At 39.1% G+C, this 23,911-nt stretch overlaps 1 protein-coding gene across 2 annotated transcripts in view; it reads right to left on the reverse strand.

The window, feature by feature from the left end:
• Positions 1 to 53: 53 nt before the first annotated feature.
• ACSL1 (acyl-CoA synthetase long chain family member 1) overlaps positions 54 to 23,911 on the reverse strand; it is a 42,696-nt gene continuing 18,838 nt past the window's right edge. For both annotated transcript variants that reach the window (XM_055708736.1, XM_005445354.4), the window contains exons 5-21: positions 22,806 to 22,907; positions 18,888 to 18,987; positions 18,552 to 18,730; positions 15,662 to 15,694; positions 15,441 to 15,492; positions 14,641 to 14,714; positions 13,516 to 13,593; positions 10,998 to 11,132; positions 9,234 to 9,368; positions 8,370 to 8,465; positions 7,269 to 7,341; positions 6,468 to 6,556; positions 3,154 to 3,270; positions 2,647 to 2,790; positions 2,043 to 2,144; positions 1,891 to 1,962; positions 54 to 1,690 (exon numbers count right to left, since the gene is read on the reverse strand). In XM_055708736.1, coding sequence (XP_055564711.1) covers positions 1,550 to 1,690; positions 1,891 to 1,962; positions 2,043 to 2,144; positions 2,647 to 2,790; positions 3,154 to 3,270; positions 6,468 to 6,556; positions 7,269 to 7,341; positions 8,370 to 8,465; positions 9,234 to 9,368; positions 10,998 to 11,132; positions 13,516 to 13,593; positions 14,641 to 14,714; positions 15,441 to 15,492; positions 15,662 to 15,694; positions 18,552 to 18,730; positions 18,888 to 18,987; positions 22,806 to 22,907 — 1,722 coding nt within the window. In that variant the 3' untranslated portion in view covers positions 54 to 1,549. The remainder of the gene's footprint in view (positions 1,691 to 1,890; positions 1,963 to 2,042; positions 2,145 to 2,646; positions 2,791 to 3,153; positions 3,271 to 6,467; positions 6,557 to 7,268; positions 7,342 to 8,369; positions 8,466 to 9,233; positions 9,369 to 10,997; positions 11,133 to 13,515; positions 13,594 to 14,640; positions 14,715 to 15,440; positions 15,493 to 15,661; positions 15,695 to 18,551; positions 18,731 to 18,887; positions 18,988 to 22,805; positions 22,908 to 23,911) is intronic.

Genomic DNA, 23,911 nt, shown 5'->3' on the forward strand with positions numbered 1-23,911 from the left:
CTGGGCTCATTAGTCAGCAGCACCTTTCCTTGATAAACAAACACTTCACTGCGTTGAAATGCAGAAATATTTATTTTGGTTTCCTTCATTGGTTTTGAAAATTGTTTTGGTTTTATAAAACATAGAAATAGCCAACACTAAGCAAACATTTGAATTCCAATGTAACAAACTACTGCTCTAACAGTTGACTCAGATTTGTGTACCTTAACTGCACACAAGTATGAAATTATGCTACAGAGTAGTGCATTACAATCACACACAAATCTTAGTGCAAACCTTGTTGTGCTTGTATTTTACATATATCCATGTTTTCAAAAAAACAGCAATGAATGCTAATGCAAAACCAACTCTGTTAAGGATAGCAAAAGACTTATGCTGTAATAAGGCTGATCTCTCAAACAAAAGGTAATAGTTATTTTGTAATTTATCTGGGAATTAGGTTCTTATCCCTGAACAAATACCTATCCTGTGCCAACACACACTTCTGTTGGCATATATAAATACTTCCAATTGCTGCAAAGCATCAGGCAAAAACATTCTACCTGACCTATTTTGCTATTCAGTGAAGAATACTCAGTGGCTCATATATAAAGCACAGAAAACTGAGAGGTTATGTCAGAAGCTCTTCTGCTTATAAAGGACCTGGCACATTTTAAAATACGCATTTTAAATACATGTTCGTTACAGGGAAACAGGTGGCTAGTACAGGTGCAATGTTTACCTGACCATTAGCATAGCCCAGCCTCCTGAATGGTTTTGTTTTTAGGTCTCCAGTGTTGTTGCCAGAGTTAGGATTCTCTTCATTTTCCGGGCTGGCACCACTCCGGCATTGTGTCAACATAGCAAAGCCTAGGCTTGCTGAATTAACTGCATCCCCACTTTCAGTGAAGAACCAGCATATACAGACTTACTGAGGAACTTGTGTTCATTGGTCTCCTTTGTACGGAGTTCTGACTTCTACCTTATAAAAGTACATCTCAGAACTGGCTGCAGATACAGAAGGGAGAAAAGAAACTCAGATGCCTTGCCCCAGTTAATAGTAGGATTAATGCAAGATATGATACCAGCTATACAACTGTAAAGGTGTTGTTTTGGTGGTGGGGTGGTTGGGGTTTTTTGAACCAATTAAGTAACCCTTCTGAGGATGCAAGATACTTAAGAGACATTTTCAAACCTGCCAAATCCTTTGTGGAATTGACAACTGAAAAAAATACACTGCAGACAGCAAACATGCTGGCAATAAGAAAACCTTAGCTCCTTGGTGAAAGAGTCCCATTTTTGGCCAAGGACGTCTTAAATAACTTACATATAGTTACCATTTATAGTTAAGGCTCTTTTTGGAAATTGTAGGTCACCATAAAAACAGTATGCAACACAACTCGACAGTAAGGCAGTGTTCCATTTCTTCAATGCTTCTATGGCAAGTACCCATTTTTGTACAAGTTAATGATTGCACAGTTTCCTTCCCTATGTTTGCTGTAGTCAAATTACAGATTTGAAGGCCAAAGTAGACATCAGACGTGTGCCACTTTCCTCATTCCATTTTCAGTTACATTTTGGCATTAGCATAGAGTTCATCTATCTGTGACTGAAAATATTTTCGCAGTTCTGGTCTCTTCGCCTTCAGCGTTGGTGTCAGCAGGCCGTTTTCAATAGAAAACATTTCAGTGTGCATGACAATGTCTTTGACCTGGAAAGTAAACAGTTACTAGCCAAGCCACATTCCTTGAAACAGACAAGGCTATTAAAAAAACCACCCAGACAACATAACGAAGCCCACCACTTTAAAAATTTTCCAGATGCAAATTAAAAGCAGTTTCTGGAGAGTCAGATTATATTGGTGTTAACAAGTTTAAAGACTTAGGTGTTCAGTTCTCTCAAGCATCTTACCTGTTCAAATGACTTCAAACCAGATTCTTTCCCAATCCTCACCATGTCTTCCAGAATGTGTTTTTTGACATCCTGTGAACACAGGAACACACTGTGTATAGCTTGAAAAAGCTGATGCAGAACCGCTAACGGTTCAGCTAGATATTACTCACCTTGTTCTTGCATAACTCTTCATATGAGCCTTCAAATCCTCTTTTCTTGGCCCAGTTGCGCAAAGTCTCAGGATCAGGTACCACAATAGCTACTAGGAAGGCCTAAAAAGGAATTTTTGTCAAGCTCTTTTCTTTTAAAGTCACTTTTAGTTCCTACGCTTTTCTTACTAGTCAGTGTTAGGTTCTGGACAGCATTTCTGATCCTGCTGTGAAGTCACCACCTTTCTGCTACTTGAACACAGGAGAGCAGCTTGCACTTAAAAAAGAATTATTCTTGTCGAGACCCACATTGTAATTTACACTTGCAACCTGGACATCTTGGGTTTGTGGTTGTTTTTTTTTTTTATTACTTTCCCTGTACACTGTTAGCAACTTACACAGCCATTAATACTCAATTAAATTAATCCAGCTCCACTATCCCATCTGAAACTAAATCCAGAAACATGCTATATAACTGCTGGAGTCAAAAGTACATTTAGAACCAAAACGTATAATGTTAATTTTTTTTTTTTTTTCAAGATTTCAGTCCCAAAGTTTTGGGTAGGGGGAGGGAGGAAAGGAAGACTCTTTTCTGCATTTTTTAAATTACCTGAAGAATGCTTACCTGCAAGCTTTCTCCATGGACAAACACCTGAGCAAGTGCTTCACATCTCAGATACACATTTTCTATTTTCTCTGGTGCTATGTACTCTCCCTGAGCTAATTTAAATATGTGTTTTTTCCGGTCAATGATCTTCAATGTACCATTCTGTTGACAGAAATAACTTCCACTCAGAAGAGGCACTTCAACTGAAAAACCAATCTACGCAGCTTAAGCATGCCACACTAGTAACAGTTACAACAGTGCTACAGCCAGAGTACTGTCAAGACTAACCTTGTAAGAAACCAGGCTCCCCACCCACCTAACAAACTAGGGAAAGCTTCAGGACTGACACTAATACTTTTTTAACCCCAGACACAAAGATTTATCTACAGCAGTAGTTTTCCTCCTCCTAAAATTACTTGTGTTTCACTTAATTCATTGTGTTCAATACCAAATATTTTCTATTTTATTTGTTAAATTACTGCTAATAACTACAGAAGTACATTTCAGCTATATAAGTTCACTTACCGGTAGCCATTTCCCAATATCTCCCGTATGAAGCCAGCCATCTTTGTCCAGAGCTTCTGCTGTTTTTTCAGGATCTTTCAAATAGCCACGAAATACATTCGGCCCTTTTACACACACCTGAAAACAGCCATTTGTTAGTGTATGCTGCTATGAAGGGAAGTTGACAAACACTGTTTGCAATGAATTGTTTCTCCAATGGTTCTCAACAACCCCCACTAAAAAGACAAGATGAAGTTTCTGCATTAGTACAGAAATCTTTACTCATGGTTTTTGGAGACCTAACATTTTTGATTGGTATACGCTATAATAAGAAGCAATTGGAAGCATCTGTTCTCTCCTAGCCTAGCAGCAGTGTTCCTACCTACTATAAGAATAATCTGAATTTATCAGAGGAAATTTATTTATGTGAAGAAATTCTGCTGGATCCAGAGATATTACCTCTCAGCCTGGCAATGTATTTGTTTCAGTTCTGGTAAGCAGCAAGGGCATTGTGCTAAAACTAGTGATGAAAAAGCTGTATATCAAGCAAGGTATATGTTTGTCCAAATGTGACCAAGACTTCTCAATAAAGAAAATCTGCAATTTCTTTAAATTGAAGGTTGTCTGGATTTGTATACTCAGCAGAAAATGAAGAACAGCTTCTCTGGATATACCCTGGATGTGTGAGCATTATTAGGATCAGAAATGTGCTTATAAGGTATGAGAAAAGCTTCAACAAGATTAAAGGTTTATAGGTGAAAAGGTTGCCAGAGAATCAGGACAGACCCTCACAAGCTAAATTAAAACAATCTGTCAGTAAGAGAATACTAAAGTACAGCAACTAGTCAGGAGCATGGAACAAAGCCTGAAATATTCAGAGATGATCCCAAATTTAAGTAATTTCTTCCCAATGTAACACCCAAGGTTGTGTAAGTTTACTTTGGTGGAGAAGGACACACACAGGATAGGACTGTTGTTACTTGAGGATCAGCAGGAGTATAAAATACCTCCTTAGAAATGAGGACAGAGAGATAGGCAAGATAAACAGTATGGAGGCAAAACTTCAAGATGCTCAACTGCTCACAACTGTTGGGGAATCAGGAGTCCAAAACCCCTGAAAGCTCTACACAAGAGTCCTCAGAAGCAACAAAAGGATTCAAACCGCCACATCCACTTGGGAGTGGCTTGGCACACGAGGATGACAAGCGACAGTAAGAAGGGTCTGGTCTGGGCAATACTATCAGGACTTTAGAACAGACCTGGAAGAATAGGATAGAAAATCCAGTTTTAAGTTAAGGCCAAATGGATAATAAATCAATAGGGGCTGATAAAATACAAGGCCAACTATTAATGGACAAGGAATAATAAAATGGGCAAGGAACTGGCTAAAGCATCTTCAGGCACTAGGATCAATTCTCAGACTACAAGAAGTTACTGAAGTATAGTTCAGAGACCAATTCTTGAAAAACTCAACCCACGTATTTCCAGTGCTTACCTCAGCATAAAATATGGCATGCTGGTGAATGAGAGTACAATGGACAGGAGATGTCAACAGGAAGGAGATCAGAATGTTAGTGAGGGTTCTGACGACCTTATAGAGACCATACCAAACTCATCACCAAGGTCATAGGTTTTTAAGACCCAAGTCATTTCTGCTACAAAACAGAGCCTGTGTGGAAGGATAGGAGTAGAGGAGAACTCTACGCATCCCGGTCAAGTCAAAAGCTGACTGATCAAACATGTCATTTTGCATGGCTCCCACAACCCCAGGTGACAGCTTTTCCCGGCGGAGACAGCAAACCATTTATCTGTATCCTGCTACCTGGCACTAAGACCTCATCTGCATATAAGCATTTATAATTCCATTCACAAATTTATCCTTCTTGAACATAGGTAGCTGACAAAAGTGAAAAGCAAGGCTGACAGAATGGAGAAGACAGAAAGCTTACTTGGAAAAGAGGACTAGGAGTGTTTAATCCAGCTGAAGAGCAGATAGGCAATAAATAAGGAGGAAGATTTATTTTAGGCAAAGGATAATGAGAACCAACTCTATAGCTATGGGCTTTAGTTTTGCGAAACAAGTTACAACACTTATTTGTTGAATTCAGAACAGGTCACACCGAGGAAGTTAGGACTGAAAGATCAAGATGGTACCCGATATATTAAGGGGCTACCACATTTATTTATTCAAGTCCAAAGTAACTCCTAACACAGCAAACATTCACAGTAAGTGCAAGCAAAACTTTCCCAGAAGGTGTTTTTTTTTTTAAAAAATAATCCACTACTTAACTGTTTCTTATTATGAGAATTCATACTCAGTTCCTCTAGCACATCAAGCTTTAAAAACTTAAAGTAAAGCAAAAATTCCTGATGAAGACTAAACATGGGGTCATATGGAAAACAGTAAAGAATTTTGACAGTGCTTTCCACTTGAAAATGTTTTCCCACCATTACACCCAACTAAATCCTGAAGTATTTCTGAGAATTAAAGCCCAATGATTTGTCTCTAGTCTCACACAAGTTACAACTGAAACAAAGATTGTGTATTGTTTGCAGTCACAAATTAGTCATCCACTTAAGCTACTTTTTATTTATCCATTTCTCACTCCAACTGCCCCCAAGGCCTCTCAAAAGCATATGAAAGATACCACAGTTAATTTTCTTTCAGGGCTTGGGGAAAATAAATTACTACATGGACATCTGTTTGAAGTACGTACACAAAGTTTTATATCTCTTACTTGGAAAAAATTTGAAAGACAGCATATAGTTTTACACACAAAGCTGAATCCTCAAAGTGCAATTTGTAAAATATACATGTTCAATTTGTACAGTACAGGTTGCAGGAAGATGTTCAGAAGAACACATAGGCAGTTGTCACAAATTATTAGCAGCCCTCATTGCATTTTATGTCCATTTCTCTTAACAGTGTTCCAGCCACATTAAATCACCTCATTTCACACATCACAAGCTGGGTAACAAACTATATGCATCAGCTGTTCTCTAGCACTTGGCAACAGCAGGGGGAAAGCCCTCCGCTAGTGTTTTACTGAAGGATAGCTAGCTTCTCAACTATGTCACAGCTGCAGGGTAGCATATTTGGTCATACAACCATCAATACACAGTAATCTGTTACCCCACATGCTTTCTCTCTTTTGATACACTAGTTTGTTTTGCTTCTGTGAATCGTTAGCCAACACTGCATGCAGGCAAGGCAGGGGTCTTTGATTTTAGGTAGCAGTTTTAGTAAACTAAGACAGTTAGTTGTTATTTCAGGAACAAAAAACATTTTCCAAGATTTCATAAGAGGCTCATATTGACCTTTTGAAATTACTGACCTCACCCTCTCCTTTGGCAGCCAAGTAATTCATTTCTTGTACATCAACAAGCTTGATGATACTGCATGGCATGGGTGCTCCAACATGACCTATCAAATAGAGTACACTTCAATAGCCCGAACGGCTTTTTAGTCAGGTTCTTAAAACAATAAGCTGGTTACATGCTAAAGTAAAAAAAGATGGAAAACCGATTTCTGGTAATACACTACACCGACAACAGTACAGTAATAGATTAAAATTTGCTGGGACTGAAACATTAAATTCTCAGATATCCCTAGAATTTTACAAGCTGACCCATGCACTCAAGCTTGTTTTTTCTTATAATCATGACCTATGCGTACATTTAAGTAGCAAATGTCCTACTATGGGTTTAATTAATAATAATTATTAATATTATATTATTTAAATATGGTATTGTTTCAGTTACAAAGCTAGAGAGGTAACTACTGACAGAAATGCAGACTGTTCGTTCTAACACCAAAAAATGCCGTTTACATTTCTAACACAGTGCTTACATACAGCAGATTCCTATTGTGCAAAAGTTACAAGGGCTGATACTATGACCTCCGCTTTCCTAAATCCACTTCAGCTTGGACAAAGCCTATTAAAAGTTTGGATTACTTAATATTTCCAACTATTTAGGGGTAGAAACTTCAGGAAATCCCTTCAAAACTTTTTTACTTCACATGAAGAAAAACAGAATCTTATGCTTCATGATAGGTGTACTGAAGACTAAATGTGACGAGTGACCTGTATAGTGTCCCGAAACTTAACAGACAGGCAGACCACTAAACACCATACCTGCTGTCCAGTCACCAGGCAGTGACAGTGAGCATCCAGCTGTGCATTCAGTCTGTCCATAACCTTCATAGAACTAGGACATGAAACCAAAGAATTATTTAAGATTCTTATTTTTCAACATAGGATTTCTTCACTAAAATGAAATTAATATTTTGCTTCTTTTACTAGTCGATTAGAGTTTAGCAAAATCCCCAGCATCTTCTGAAAAGAATATCACTGTGTTAAGAGTTTTATCACAATACACAATATTTTAAGTGCTAATATTCCACCTTCAGTTCCAATATTTACTCTGTTTCACATGCTACGTGACACCTGTCTAGATCAAAACAGAAAGCAGAGGGCGCAAGAAGAAGAAACCAAGAACAGCAGCACTAGCAATGACTTCATCCACATCATTTAAGGGCAGGTTTTCCAAGACAGCCAGGAATGGAATCCCTACACGCTATTACAGCTCTGTGATTATTATACACAAGACAGGCTTCCCTTTTCTGTGCAGAACTCATTGCTACACCAGCACACTACTGAAGCACTTCAAGAAGTCACGAAAGCCTCACATTTTAGAGTTTTTTTGTGTTATCTCTGCTTGGGTTTTTTTTGACACATTTATTCTATCCTGTGCCACTGTTATTCAGATTTTACCTAAAAACACCATACTCTGAAGATAAATGCAACATGTGCAATCTGGTCCTCAGTCTTGTCTTCAAAGCAAGAACACTACAATATCATCACGTTGATTAGATTCTCTACAGTAGTTATGAATAATTCTGTAAGCAAGGCAAGCCCAGAAACTTAAAATCCAAGAACAGTAATTACTGCTTACAGCAGCCCCCTCCAAAACCTTTACCTTAAGCCAGTTCAGCTGGTTACTTCAGTTATAATAAAGACTTTGGGATGAGCACAGAAATCTCAAGGGACAGAGATAAACTCTGGAAAGGAGTATGCACTTTTATAGTCTTCAAGAAGAACGCCAGATAGAGTTTTTTATATATATATATATATATATATATATATATACACATACACAGACTACTAGAAATGCTCTAACAAAGCTGGAACCAGGTATTAAAATCTTTGTTTTAAGATTAAAGCCAGGAAACTCACCTGACAGCCAAGAGCTGTTCTCAGGAAGGTCAGTACACTTGCAGATACAGGTGCTGCTCCTGTAACCATCAGCCTTACTTTTCCTCCCAAACTTGCCTACAACAGACACAAGATACTGTGGACACGAAAACCATTTCAGAGAGATTTCCAGAGTCTTTTTTCCATCCTACCCTCAGCCACTATTCACCTACAGTACCACCCACTAGTGCTGAAAGATTAAAGTTTAGCCTCCTATTTGCAAGCTGTCTTTCTTGCAGAGTTTTTAATCTCATTAATGGCTGGAAGAAACAGTATCTCAAACATACAGTATCTACATAGACTATACTGTGGTGTCGCTGCAACGCAGACTGTGCCAAAAGTCTAAAGAGCTTAAGTCACGGACTTAGAGCAATGACTTTATTTTTAACTGCCTTATATCAGCTTCTCATACATCCCGAATGCTATAAAAAGCAGACACATGGGCATGTTGTACAATCAAGGTTAAAGCCACAGCAAGTGAGTGCCAGATATAACAGCAGGCGTAACTTACTAGTGACCAACAGTGAGGAGACAGTAGGGACTAAAGGTGGCACTGTGCCACACTTAGCATTCCTCCTTCAGAAGGACAGCGTTTGCTTTTGCTTTCAAAGTGGCCCAAGAGAGAAGCGCCAGACTGTTTGAGAGTAACTTCCCTAATACAGTTATAGCTGGTACTATTAGCACAAAGGGAACTGAAAAAATGAAGTTGGAAATAAAAAGATCGCTTTGATTTTTATTCTGAGTAGCCAGGTAGTCTTTAAACAGTGATGAAAGCCATACCAGATTATAACCATTCATATGGAATTCAGCAATTGCAAACTTAGACTCAGAGACTTCCAAGCATACCTGTATTTTGCGGAAGATTACTTTATCCCAGAAACTGTTATTTCTAACTATACCACTTCTGAGTTCTGCTTCTTTCCTTTTGGAAGCAAAATCCAGCATCCACCTCTTTAATGAAGTATCTGCCTGTCCAAAAATCTATTAAGAAAGATAATTTGTGGTTAGAACTCTCACAGACTGCCATTCCTTTTTTCTTACAGCAGCATGCATAGAGATTTTCAACAGTGAAAAGAAAGTAAATTAAACAATCTTTATTGGTAAGCACCTGAATTCCAGTAAAAAATATACTTGTGAATTTTGATTTTGGCCTCCACCTCTGTTCCAGAGATGTTCGCCAAAATTGGCGCCTCTTCTCAAGCTGCATGATGCTGTTCCAGTGCATAGTTTCTTCATCAAAATGAATGAATGAAAAATGAATGTTATACTTTTCTATTCCAGTATGATCAAAATTCAAATTGAGTATAATCCTCAGCATATTCTGAAAAGCATACCATCACAGTACGTAAAGTAACACCGGGTTTTCTGAGGAGATGCAGGTCTCTTCAGAAATGCCAAATGAAGATCTGTCTTGCAGATATAAACTTGCTTTTTGGATGACTTTCCAAAGGCTCCTGCTGGTTGTTCTCAGGAAGCCACAGTAGCAGTCTCAACAGCAGACCACAGATGAGTATACTCACTTGGAAAGAGAAAGACTCAGCAGCTCTTCATCATTGTGGCCCCCCTGCCACCCCAATTTCCCACTTCTTAACTTCACACGCTAGGTCACTGCAAGGCTGAGTGAGGTTGAAACACTGTCATAGAAGTATGAAAGCCTCAGGGTACCAGAGTTAAGAAGCAAGAGGGCATCACGATAGGAGAAGAGAGTCCCAAGCTTTGGCTCTGCTTCTCAAATTCCAGTACAGAACGAGTGAGCAGAATGAGGGGCTATGTTTTAAGCACTACAGGCTGGTCTCAGTGTTTCCTCCCCTCCAAATGGATCCAAGTTGCACCATTTGTTCCTGGGGCCAAACAGAATCTTGTATTACTTGCCATTCCTCTAGTCTCCTGATTAGCACTGTTCTGGCTAAGACAGCCTAGGCAGCTCTGCCATTTCTTTAGCAGTTACAGGACGTCTTTGTTATATCCTTCAATTCCTCCAGCTATATACTAAGAAGAGTCAGTCATCCATATGCAAAAAGGATGATTTAAAATCTCAAGTCCAAGAAAGAGAATCTACTTCTTGAATTTCCATCTCGGATGACCCTGAGCAGGCAAGCAGTACATACAGAAGAGACTGGGGCTGCTGACACACCCTCTCCCCAGCACTCCTGACTGGCTGGTTTATAATTCTGCCTGCTAGAACATGCTGGCTGCTGTGTAGGAAACTTGTATGTGTCCACGCAAACGTAGGCCAACACCTGACCTTGGTTTGCAAATTCCACTCCATGAGTCAGACGCTAAAAGCATGGCATGCAGATGCTAAGCCTCATGTTCTCGTTGTAGACTGGACCTAAATAACTTGCTCAGAGCAGAACAGTAAGCCATTAATCAAGCTAGAGAACCAAGTCCCCCAGTCAGTCAGGCTTTTCAACACTAGTATTTGCTGCCTGAAAGTATTTTAATACAAGCAATACTATTTCCTGCACTTTCAGCTATCTTTTAGCAAGAGATACGTAAGTTTTTGCATGCCATTTTAACATCCCAGAGCACAACAGTTACTCCTAACCTGACAGCACAAACTTCACAAAGTATCTTCAAACTCTGCACAGGTCATGCCTGTAGACTTACCTTGTCAAACATTCTGTTCAACAATCTGGGTACTACAGGAAATACAGTTGGCTGCAGTGTTTTTAGGTCATCCATAAGTAGTCTGATATCCCCTTGAAAGAATCCTATCCGAGCTCCATGGCACAGAACCACACACTGTTAGGAAAAAGGTAAACACTCTGAAAACACAGGATGTATAATGTGTTCGAGCTGTGTATGTACAACAACCCTACGCAGATTAGACTGTGCAGGATCCACCTTAAATCCTCTCAAGCTTCTAGACTAGTTCTGCAGCATTCTCAGACTACAGAATGGGACTAGAAAGACCAAGTAGCAAGACATGCCTAGTGTACACAGGCCAAGGACTGTATAGCACAAAAGCCGCTATCCAAAAAGGGCAGCTGGCCAAATAAGACAATTCTCAGAGGCAGCAAAAGAGTGAAAAGCAGAACCTCTCTATTTTAAATATTTAACAAGCTTATTTAAAAATACGAGACCTTTGTTTGTTCCCTGCTATTTACTAAGAAATTCTGCATTTAAAGTCAATACATCCTATTTACTGGTCCAACAGGGATTTCTGCCTCATGCTACTTTATTTCCATTCTCTTGCACCCTGGTTTTCCTTCCCATTTCATAGGACTGATGGGAACAGAAGATTTGTTGCTAGGTGATCAAGATGCTTTTTAGAAGACTCCAGCAGAGCCACTGCTTACTTCTGCATCACTTCAGACCTACTCCAAGGAAGGCAGACTTAATCCGGTTGTGTTCTATATTCTCTGTTAAGAGTCTAGAAGCTCCACCCCCAACACCCATATACCCCCTTTTTGTTTGGGTTTCATTTATAAACACAAGCAGAGTAGAGATGTTGTTAACCTACACCTACTTATTTTTATTTCTTCTGCTTTCTCCATAATACTTTTCTGCCTTCCCTGCCATCAATTCTCATCTTTCCTGCACAAGATATTCAGAATGTCACTTCTCCTTTCCACTTGTGCTTTGCCACCATCTGCTAAAAAGCAGCAAATGCATCAATTCATATGGACTGAGCAGCAACTGCCTTTGCTAGGTGAGAACACATTTGTCCTGTCAAGTTCACTGACCCTTCTAACTTCCCAAGGAAGCCAGAAAAAAAATAATCAGCAAACATTAACTTTACAAGAGGGGTAGTACTCTAAAGACTACTTTTCACAGAGCCTGTGTTCATACCTACCTCAGACAGTAACAAATGTTTTCTCCTTTTTTACCAGAAAGTGTTCTTGCTTAATCTCCTTATGTAAACATACAAGTAATCACCTACTTTGTAAAGACCTCAAATGGCAGAGTAATACTGAGATCCAAGCACTCTCTTCTGATTTTATCCTTTAGAACATGTCCAATCCTGTTTCTACTACATGATCAAGAGCAGAGCTGTTACCTACAGAGTTTGTACCTTCCGATGCAAGACAGGCATCAATAAAACAGACACTGAAGTATAACAGATATCCAGGTCACCGGGGGGCGTGGGGGGGTGGGGAGGGGAAAAAAAAAAAAAAAGTGCTGAAAGCCTAAGGGCACCTGCACACCTCAGTTACGCTACATTCCCAATCTTCCTAACATACATATATACACACACATACCCCAGTAAATTTTTGTATGTGTATATATACAGAGTTATGGTAGATAGCTCAGGATTCCTAACTGAAATCACAGGACAATTTCTGGCTCCACGTGCCTTTTCACACTTGCATGGAGGCTGTTGTTTCCCTGCACGGATTGGGACAAGACTACCTTCAACATACATATTTGCAATCTCACCTAAGGGAGAGGCATTAATTCAACTTCAAGTATGGTAATTAAATTCCTGTGCCTCTACTGTATACAAGAAGTTTGAGGAAATGGCATCTTTTCAATAATGCGTACCACCTAACTATGGGCTCAGAGGTCCTTAAGTCTTCCAGTATTAAGACAATCTGAGTCCCCTCAACCTCAAAAATTAAGCCCCAGTTTTGGTAAAACAAGTGATCCACGAGAACTTCAACATTTGTCTTTAAATGGCATTAAAAGCTATTTTCATTTTCTGGAAGAGAACTCCACTGAAACAAAAACCCTTTTTATTGAAGTTTCTTGGAAGCAACAGTAAGTTTAACTGATTTAAAATAAGTTTTGTGTAAGCAAGCAGGATGCCACATTATAAAAGAAGGCTTTAAAGTCTGCAGATTAAAGAATGGCATGGATTTTTAATAGTACACTGATTATATTAGAGGGAATTTCTAGGCAGCGTACAGGTACTAAGGGATTGTCTCATGTTCTAGCAGGTCAGTTTCTTATTAACCCTAGCTCTAAGGTTGATGTTTTTATTTCCGCATGAAAACCAGCTGTATAGTACTCACTGGATATTGTCTATGGGATATTGTTTCCCTGCACCTTACCTCAAGCTTTCATACACATGTGCAAGAGTCAAAAAAAGAATAGGACATATTCATAACCACCGGGATTCAAGAGACAGGCATTCTGTAAGACAAGCGAGCTTCTCAACAGTTCAGTACAAACAGATGCTTACCTCTACAATTCTCTCAAACATATGAGCCAAGGGCAGGAATGATATCAGAACATCATCAGAGGAAGGCATAAATGTTTTCTGAAAGTGTTGGTAAAATTTAAAGTTAATTCTCATTGATTCTCTATTTTGCCCAAGTTAAACACAACAGTGAAACCTAGCGTCTAATCTCTAAACCACAGCCCTCACTTCAGTTTTGTCAGTAATGAAGCTGCATTGTCTTTCATTCGTTAAGGAAATTACAGCACTGACAACCAGCATGAGTAACACACACTGCAGAAACAGTAATCTGTTAGATTTGACTACAGTGACCAGATTATTACACTTTATCATTCATATGATTACAAATAGAAACAAATTCTCATAGAAACCACAGAAAGTTCTATTATACACATTGGGAGGGAGGAGGAATGAAAAAGGCTAAAGCAGTACACCTCAGGGGTTTAAAAAAGAAACACACACTGTTTCTTAGATCAGAAGATTTGCTTATGCAATTTACCATGAGGTTGATATCAAAAGTAGCTTACATGATTTAGTTGTGAGACTAGTTGCTTAACTTAAAAACAATTCTATATGTAGAGTACTTGGCAAAATAAGTACAATTCTATTTTTAATTACATCTGTGTGTGTTAGAACTGTCTTCTTAGCTAACCTGCAGATGAACTTTACGGTAGTCTCAAGTAAACTAAAAGTTAACAATGTATCAAGTAAAAATGCTTAAGAGTTGTGCTGCTTGCTCATTTAAGGGCTTTAAGTATTTCGGGGGGTTAAAATACATTATAGCTTCTCCCATCCTTAGTGGAAAAGGCTAGCCTCTACACAAACCTGTTGATGCAGAACTTCCACTAATGACAAACACTGTAAGCCCACGGCAGAATGTAACGCAGATCCACATCAGGATCTTTTAACGTTTGGTTTGTGTCAGACCAATTTGTAAATCCATGACCCTGACAGAAGAAACCAGGAAACATTGATTTCTGACCTAGCATGGGCAGAGTGCTGTCAAGTTATATTTTCACTTGGATCTTACTAAAAGTTAAGACCAAAGTTAATGAGATTTCACTGTTGGTTTTACTCCTGAGATTATTTCCCTTACACAAATCCACAATGTTAACCTTTGCAGTTTACCTCTGTAGTTTTCACGAAAGCTGAAGCATTGCTGACTATGTTTTGATGAGTGATCATAGCTCCTTTAGGGTTTCCTAAGGAAGAAGCACATCAGGATGCAACAGTGAAATTTTAAGATACTTCTGATTTTACCACTGTTTGGTAACTTATCTAATAGCATTTCAGTCAATCAGTCCCTTCTTTGACATTAATATCTTTCTCGTGTATCAATTAAAGGCAGAGAACTTGCTAACACACTGGCAGGTAAAGATGCAGCTATCAAACCCAGACTTAATTTCTGATCTCACATCTGCTTTAAAAGTGTAGCTTGCCATTGTACCCTTCCCTTTTGCTCCCTGCCAGTGTTGCATATTAACTCACAAATGTAAAGTGTGACAGCTAGACAGTCTGTTTTGGTCTTACAGCAAGGTTGCTCAGGGCCAAGGAACAAATTTTGCTAATACAGTACAAAAAAAAACCACTATGGAAGAATTGAAAGTCTGAAGCCTGATGCAGAGCCTTTATTGTAATGGAGATACCGGTTCAGTACTTACTTCTAAGCCCAAAAATGTAACACTTCCACCCCCCAATGCTGCAACTCTGTATTGATCAATGGAGAAATAAATAAATAAATAAATAAACCACACAACACCAAAGGGAGCCTTACCATAAAACTTCCCCAGCTACTACTTGCCAAAAAGATGCAGCAGCCGGGGAGAGTCTTAAAAAAAAAAAAAAAAAAAAAAAAAAAAGTAGGAGGGCTTCTGAATTAATTTTGCACACACAGGATTATAAATTCTGCATAATGTAATGAGGTGTACCTGTCGTTCCACTGGTGAAACAGATGACTGCTAGATCTTCTGGCTTTGGAGGCTATGAGAGTTAAGAAAGTATTAGCATAAATAAGGTAACAAGGAAAAATATGTTCCTGGACAAAACACAGAAATATTAGTGTTACTTTTGAGCTATAGGAGATTTGCTAGTTTAATCTACAGAACGCTATCCAGCTTCAGATTGCCACTTGAACTAACTTCATACTTACCATAGGTTTCTGCCTGTGTGTTCTTCCCAGCTCCTACGGAAAGGAGAGAAAGGGGAGAGAAACAGTACAGACATGAGCATGTAACTTCTTTGCTTTAAATTTATCAGACCAACATTACCAAACACCATAATATTCCGTTATTTAGACTGCCTGTAAAGGCATTTTAGCTTATAAAAAGAGTAACAAAGGCTTTAAAGGACATTTTAAAGTTATTCTGTAACCACCATGTTTTACAAATACAGAAGTAGTACAACTCAGATTTTTTGTTTCCAGCTAGTAAAGCAGAAGTCACTCACTAGATACGCTCAAGGTTAAGCAGTGTCACAGCAAGCCACAGCAGGCAATCAAGTCCATACATCATGTAGAAGACATATGCCACTAACAACCATTGAACAGATTGAGCAAGACTCATCTCAGTAAGCACCCCACACTAACATCACTGCTTGTGAGAAGGAAGACAAGTTTCTCTGTGAAGGGTCATTGATGATTTGTACTCCTCTCATACTGAAGAGTGGAGACAGAGCGCAGGACTCTCTCCTCTAGAACCTCTTCTTCCCTCTCCCTCCTTACGATTATTCAGGCCTGACCATTATGATATTCTTTAGGCAGGAGGGAGTGGATATCAAAAGGATCCTTTTATCATCAAGGGCATAAAGATTAAGATGAAAGACTTGAAAGCTGATGTCCAATATCTGTGAGCTTTAAAGTTTCAAATCAAGGTTTATTACTGTCATGCCCATTTAAGACTAGAAACAATACCAGCCTAAGAGCTTGTAGAATAGGATCAGAGAGCCATTTAGGTTGGAAAAGATCACCAAGTCCAACTTGTAACCCTAATGAAAATGGACCTTTTCTAAAGTATAGCTTTGGAATCACCCTTTGAGAGCAGACACATCAACCTCACCATTGCCTTCACATTCCAAGTACACAACAATGGCACTATGCATTTCTTTACTAGCCCTAGACTTCCTTTAGCATGATGATGTACCTCTTTAGCTTACCCAAAGAGGTTTAACAAAAAACAAGGAGTGTCCAGAACACAGGTAACATTCCCATCCTTGTAAGTTTACCCTTTTGAAACAGGACCATTATGCAAAAATTTGCCACTAAGACAATGCAGCTGCCTGCTCAAAACTGTCTGCATTTCATACCAGAAGGTAAATACTTCGCTACAGCCTGTTTTGAGTAAGATCTGGTACTTGCTGAACATACAGCTAAGATCTCCACACGCTTCTTTTGATCTCCTAGAACAGAACTCCAACATCTCTTCCTATTGAAAAGCCGTTTATTCACAGCTCCACAGCTCTAAGTAACCACAGCATAACATACAGATATTGGCCACCAGAAATCAAGCTTATGGCACCTGGGAGGTACACAAAGGAATGGGTCACACAACCTATAAACCACAGCTGAGAAATAAGATCAAGCCAGAAATCCAGAAAACAAGTGTTGAAAGCTACAAATAGTCACTCTATTCTAATCTAAGCTCCTAAAGAGTTCATAGTTGCCCTTTGTGTGTCGCTAAAAGCCTCTATCCCTTAAAAAAAGAAAGGGAAAACTCATTACGGCTCACTGAAACACTATGAAAAATATTTCAGTTTGCCCAAGTCCTGAGATTTCGACAAGAGTGTCTGGGAGCACCTATTACTACATTAATCCAAAAATCAAGTGTTGTTAAGAGCTACAAAGTACTACTGGAAGTCACTGAAGTATCTAAACTTCTAACTTAAAGATAACATTCACCCCCTGGTTTTGTTTTTCTGCAGCCAGAAGATGCAGTGGAAAGCATCTTCCTCTGCCAAAAACTGGAGTTCAACTCAAGGAAAGAAACTGATTTTAGTGTACCAGCTTGCAGCTGGACATACCTTTTTCCAAGTTTAACTCAACCCTTTCCCAGTGCGCTGTAAGTCACTTACTCTGCATAATGTTTTCAGCCCCATGCCAACCTGGCAGCCTTGCTGAGGCTAGTTAGCTACCATACAGTTAATCAGCTTTTAAAAGACATGCTGGCATTTTTGTGTCTTTACCAGGAGATGGCCCTGTTAACATAGCAGTTAAGACTGCTGTGAAAACAGGTTCAGTGAAACAAAGCATTTCACACCAGTTACTGCCACCTGCACAAGACACACACTCTTACTTGGAGACACCCAAGTCTTAGTGAGCCAAGTCTTCACTAGAACAGCTGGAACCAGGCTAAACCAAATTTCATAACCTCACAGTAAAGATGTACTTTATGCAATTTGATCCGGGAACAGAGTTCTCTAAATCATGAGTGAAGTTATGAAATAAACTTGCATAAGAGACCTATGCACACAAAGTATCTACAAGCAAAACCAAGACTCGAACATTATGAGGTGGCTAAGCAAAATGGTTTCTACTTCCAAAGCCGGGAAGTCTCACTGCCCTACATTACTATAAGCTTACGCTGGAACAGTTTAGTGCCATTTTCCTCCTCCCCCATAAAACCTTTTGTAGATTCACTGGACAGGGGAAAATGCCTTTTTTTGCAAGACCAAAACCTACACAGGCTCTTTTTGAAATAAGTATTTCTGAAGTATTAGTCACAGTATATAATTATCATGCTATTGCTTTGCACGGGCAAGCCTTAACACTCCGATCTGGTGTTTAGTCTGGACGATGTTAACAAGCTTTTGTTCTGCCATCTCGGCATATACACTTTTACATTTTGAGCATTGCAAAATACTATTAGCAAGTTGTTTTTCTTTTTTTAATTCTTTTTTGAGTAAACTTCAACCCATGAGATAGCTAAGTATTTTGCAACTAATCCACCACATTTTGTTCCCAGTCCTAAAATCCGTCTAACAGACACAGTCTTCTTCCTCCACAAGTAAATGGGACGAAAGCAGTGAAGTGGGTTAAGTGTGCTTACCTCTATTTCTCTCATGCTGAAGATTTCCACCCCACACTTTTTGCCACGCTGCACAAGATCCGTGCCAAAAGACTCCATGATAACAATGGTGTTGAGTATTGGAGTTTCCCCTTTTTCCACGCTGGTTAGCAGAAGTTTGGCCTTGTCAGGTTTGTCACAGAAAACCAATGACAAGTCAGCTGGTGAAAGAGAAACACAGTATAAATATGACAAGTTATGTTTAGACTAGATCCATACATATTTCAGGAGATGGTAATGGAAGACTTCTGAAGAAGGCTACAGTTCCGCCCTCAGTCAGCTCTGCCATCACACGTGCAGCTGCTGAAACTGGCCTACCTTTGTTCACAATATATGTAATTGCTTCCGTTCCCAGTGTATCATAGAGTGGCACCACCACCATGGAGAATGCATAGCATCCCTGTTCAATGATAACCCACTGCACAAAACAGAAAATATGCAAGTCACTATGTGTTTGCTTACCATAACAGACCCAAGACAGACTCATATTTGGATTTTAACAAGGAAGCTAACAGGACAGAGCTCATTTGAGCAAGTCTTTCTAAAAAAAAAAAAAAAAAAAAAAGTGGCAGTTTATATAATTTGTTTACTTAGAAGACCTACTGAATTTTTATCGGTGGAAGGAAGAAAGGAAAAAAAAATAAGAAATAAGGAGCTATGGGAAAGAATCCAATCCAATAAAATTCAGCCCTGCCCCTAGGAGTAATTTTAAGCACTTCTGAAAAAACAGTTAACATTAACTGTCTCCTTAGTTTACCTATTAACAGAAAGACTTTGAGTAAGGGTACAGTATTTTTTCCTTGGTTTTAGGTTAGAGGTAGCCAAAGCCTTCAATATTCTGTATTACTATGGTATATGAATCAGTGAAGGGCTTGCTCATGTCTTGCCATGCATTAAATTTATATACACAGAGTATTCTTAACCCTACATTACCTGCATCTCATTTGATGGCCAGACATGCAACACAGGCAGTTAAACTGAAGTCTTTTAGAAAGCCAGCCCCAGAAAGTTCCTCAGCATTTCTCAAGACTAACCATTCTTCTTTAAAGGAATTTAATCTGAAGACTTCTATAAAAAAACCAATTATATCCCTGCAAACTGCTATAAGTAGGATTTGCCTGCTAATGAGTGCAGTACTCAAACAGAATAGATATTGCAGCCTTATTTTGTGTGATGCAAGCTGGCAATGCTTTATAGAAAGCCTGATTTCATTCAAAGTACCATTAAGATAAGATAGTCATGCAATTCTTTTTCTGGATAGTATTTGTTTGGTATAGTTTGTAAACAACTAGCTACACCAAAATACAGAGTAGTATGCGACTCCTGAAAGGGGAGCCTCTGGACACACAAAGAGGCCAGTATAACTGGAACATTTCAGTTTTTCCCCATCAAAAAGTGACAAAAATTCTCAGACACAGTACATTTAGTCAGTTCCAGTGACACGAACAAAACAACGTGAGTCTTTAAAAATTATCAGAACTTACAATTCAACAAGCACTGCATTAACAAGAGTGCCTGTTTCTCTTCCCCACCCCTAGACTTTGTCACACTTTCCAGTATTTTTGTAGGACGCTAGCCAGTTTCCTCACCCTCGTATGATGACAAACTTAAATATCATTCAGCTGGTTATTCCATATAGTATCTAATACAGAGGCTATGTTAAAGTTGCTAAACCTCAGTTTTACAAAGGGGCAAGTTTCCTAAAGTTCTCTACTGACTGAGACAGCCTTAAATGCAGGGAATTTTTCTGAAAGTATTTAAGCAATAGGCAAGTTGTACACCTCTTATCCAAAAAGACTTCTTATAAAGCTAGTACAAGGCCAGATAACAGGTAACTAGACTTTCATGCAGATGTTAGACATACTGGTAAGTCTAAGCAGGCACACCTATACCAGCCATGAAAGGATCCACTGAGTATTTCTTCCTATATAGCATCCCCCTCTAAGTGTAAGAAGGGGGCACCTGTATTGCCCTTCAGCAGCCTGAAGTTTAGTAGTTACTTTAATAGAGTGGGGGTCTACTACAGTGGACTTCAAAAGCTGCATACAGCGATAAAAGCTTCTGTTGCAGCCTCCATTCTCAATACAACTTTATTTTCTGGACTACAAAGACATTTTACTTCCATTTTTGCTCCTAAAGTTAAGAGTATTTAAATACCAATATCAAACCTTGACACTCGAGATCTCTCTCAAAGCCCAAGCCAGCAACTAGTACTGAATACAGACAACAGTCTGAAAGCTTCAGTTTGCTTTTTCTGATGTGGCTCTGATCTTGAATTAAGGGACACTATCTCAGTGTCCTGTTTTCTCAATCCAGAACAACTTCCTTGCTTGTGGAAGAGATGATCTGTTTTCAAGTTACAAAAACAGAAAGTAGTATTTTTATTTCTAAATCCAAGTTTGGTTTTCAGTGACTATTTAAGCACGTAACATGCTAGGATTTTCCCCATTAGGGGATTTTCCCAGTTTTTCCCTGAACTGACAAATGTGAATCATTTCACACCCAAAAAAACCAACTTCACATAATCTCCTGTCTGGATTAGCGATTATGTTGGAGATGTCACAACACCCATCCAGTACTTTTCAGCAGGGAAAATCCCAGATTTATAATTGCTGGTTTAAACAAGTCTTTCCAGCTCATTCCAGACCCAACTCAAAGCCTGCTGGAGCAATGCAACTCAAGCACATTTTGTCTCTGTGATCCAAATGCAGACCACGTTACCGTGCTCTCCTTCAGAAAACGCACTGACCCAGCAGTTGAGGACTATAGGTCTATAGAGAAACAGTTCAAACTGGCACAACACTAACACCTGGCTCCCTTTTTTACTTCCAGTTCCTAATGTTACAAGCACAGGAGACTGAACTGCAGAGTCTGTAATATCAGGTCATTTAACAACCTCCTAGTTGGAGATATCCCAGCCTTTTTAATTACAGAAAAAAAACTGTAGCTGTTAGAACTGGAATTCCAGCAGGAAAATCCCAGCAGCAAACTACTACAGATTGAAGAGTCTGGAAAAAAATATTTTTCTTCATCTGTACAAGGCTAGAGTTAGGGGTTTTTTTGTGGTGTAGGTTGGGAGAGGAGGAATGGGGTGAAGGTCACTCGTCACACAGCTTGCATTTTAATGACAGCAGAGAAGGCTCAGTGACAAACTGAAATCAGAAGGAATCCAACAGCAAGCTGTTGTCCAGCATGACCGAGACACTGATACAACTTATAACCCTGTCAACACTGTAGATGGCTCCAGATAATGGCATCCAGCTGGGAAATTTATCAAGAGGGACAGCATATTTTTGACAAAATTTAAGAACTAGTCTCCTGTGTTAATACAGATTTGGATTGAACTAGCTTAGCGCAGCAAGTACTAGCTTCAGCTACTAAGCACATAAACATAGGTTAGAAAAATTCAGTCCTATAATATAGATTTAATAAACAAGTCTAGAGAAGAAATCTTTCCTATTTCATAACATTTTTAGAAACAGCAATTTGGAACGACTTCTGAGTTAAAATGGACACACTAGCTAATCAATCTAAATCTCCCCACAGTTCTCAGGTTCATAACATCATTTTGCTTTGTCAGGTGATCATCTTTATGTCACTTTCTTTAGTCTTTCTGTCCCTTTATTAAACTACAATTAATTTTCGATTTTTGCCTTCATCAGCAGTTCTCCTTCCCAGAATCTTTGTGCCCAGGGCTTCTGGCAGAGATAGAACTATCACCTTTAGCCATCTTCTATTTGTCCAAGTATTTAATAGTTACGTGTTTCTTTGTGTTTTGAAGGGTTTAAACACCTCCTTGTGATTTCCAACCACTTTAAATTACCTTGTACTCTAACATCACTTTTTATGTTAAAGCAAGTGATGATTACATTCACCAAGTACCACACTAGCTTCCCATTAAACAGGCATCCTCTATAAACTGGAAAGGAAAGAGAATTAGTTAAGTTCTTCTGGATTCCCCGATTCTCTTCTTGCTCTCCAGCCTTCTGCATTCAGCTCTGGGAGCAAAAAAACAATATAAGACACCAACACTTGTGTCAATCATCAGTTTTGGTTCTTAGCTGAAGATGCCATGTCTATGGTTTGTGAGTCTACAATACCAGCCTGTAACCTTTTCCCAACACCAAATGCACTCGTAGTAGTGAAGATCAGTACACTGCCAAAAAGCAACAGATATAGGAGTGGCCACTTCTACAGCAGCTAGGCCACCAAGATACACACTGTCAATTAAGTTACCTCAGGTCTGTTTTGTGAGAAGATTCCTACATATTGAACTTGAGATGGTTTGAAGCCTCGATGGAGCAATGCAGAGCCCACACACTCAGCTCTGTCTAAAACCTAGAGAGGCAAATAAAGACAGAAGACAAAAACCAAAAAGAGAGCAAGCTCATCAGTATATAACCTTCAACATTATTTTACTTTAAGTCTTACAAAAAACCCCAAACCAATAACTAGTATGAAGTAAAACTATTTTGGATGCCCTCTGTGACTTTGATAACCTGAATACTGCAGTGCAATTACACCACGTGGATTGTAGATACTATACTTACACTTAATACGCAGCAGAAGAGACAATCCAGCTTGACTTGAAAGTGTTAAGTGTAAGCTTAAGTCTTAAGCCCACATACACAGAAAAGGCTGTTTTATCTGTATTAAACCCTAGAAGTGACCCTAGAATGATTCGTCATTATATTTCTGCTCGGTCACAAGTACTACATATGCCATCCTTCTGCTTCATTCAGTGCCTATGGGAATAGCATTTTTCCCTTCAAAAAGTGTAAGAATAATAAGGCAAAACCCAGCTAGTTCTACAAACACAGCTTGGGAAGGCAATTTCCTAAATTCTTTCCATACAGCACATGACCTGAATCCATGTTAGTCACATGACTCAAACTGCAAAGCTTTATTAAAGAGAGGTTGCACTTTACATGTGCCCAGCAAAATCACCTTGAAAAAAGTGAGGTCTGATACACGCAAAAGGCGTTTAATGACCTTAACAGTATGCAGCAGCAGGAGAGGTTTATGCAAATTTGGAGACAATAACTGCTTAAATCAGGAACAACCTGAAAGTGCACAGCTGTTAAAGCATTTGCATAAAGTATTTTTAGCAATCACGAAGGAGCATGCTGCTAGTTAGAAGCCTAACGCCCTCTCCAGCCATCATTCAGCACTGTGGAGAACACATTGTCAAGAAGCACAAGCAACATCTGTAGACAGAACTTTGCCCGGTGTAAAATGACACTTTCAGAAGCAAACATCTGAAGTAGCAGCAGTCAGAGTCCCTGAATACTACTTCAAAGCTGCAGCCACAGTGTCCAAGCTCTAAACATCAGCAATGAGGT

This window comes from Falco cherrug, chromosome 1 (assembly GCF_023634085.1).
Source record: "Falco cherrug isolate bFalChe1 chromosome 1, bFalChe1.pri, whole genome shotgun sequence".
In the NCBI taxonomy this organism is placed as follows: domain Eukaryota; kingdom Metazoa; phylum Chordata; class Aves; order Falconiformes; family Falconidae; genus Falco; species Falco cherrug.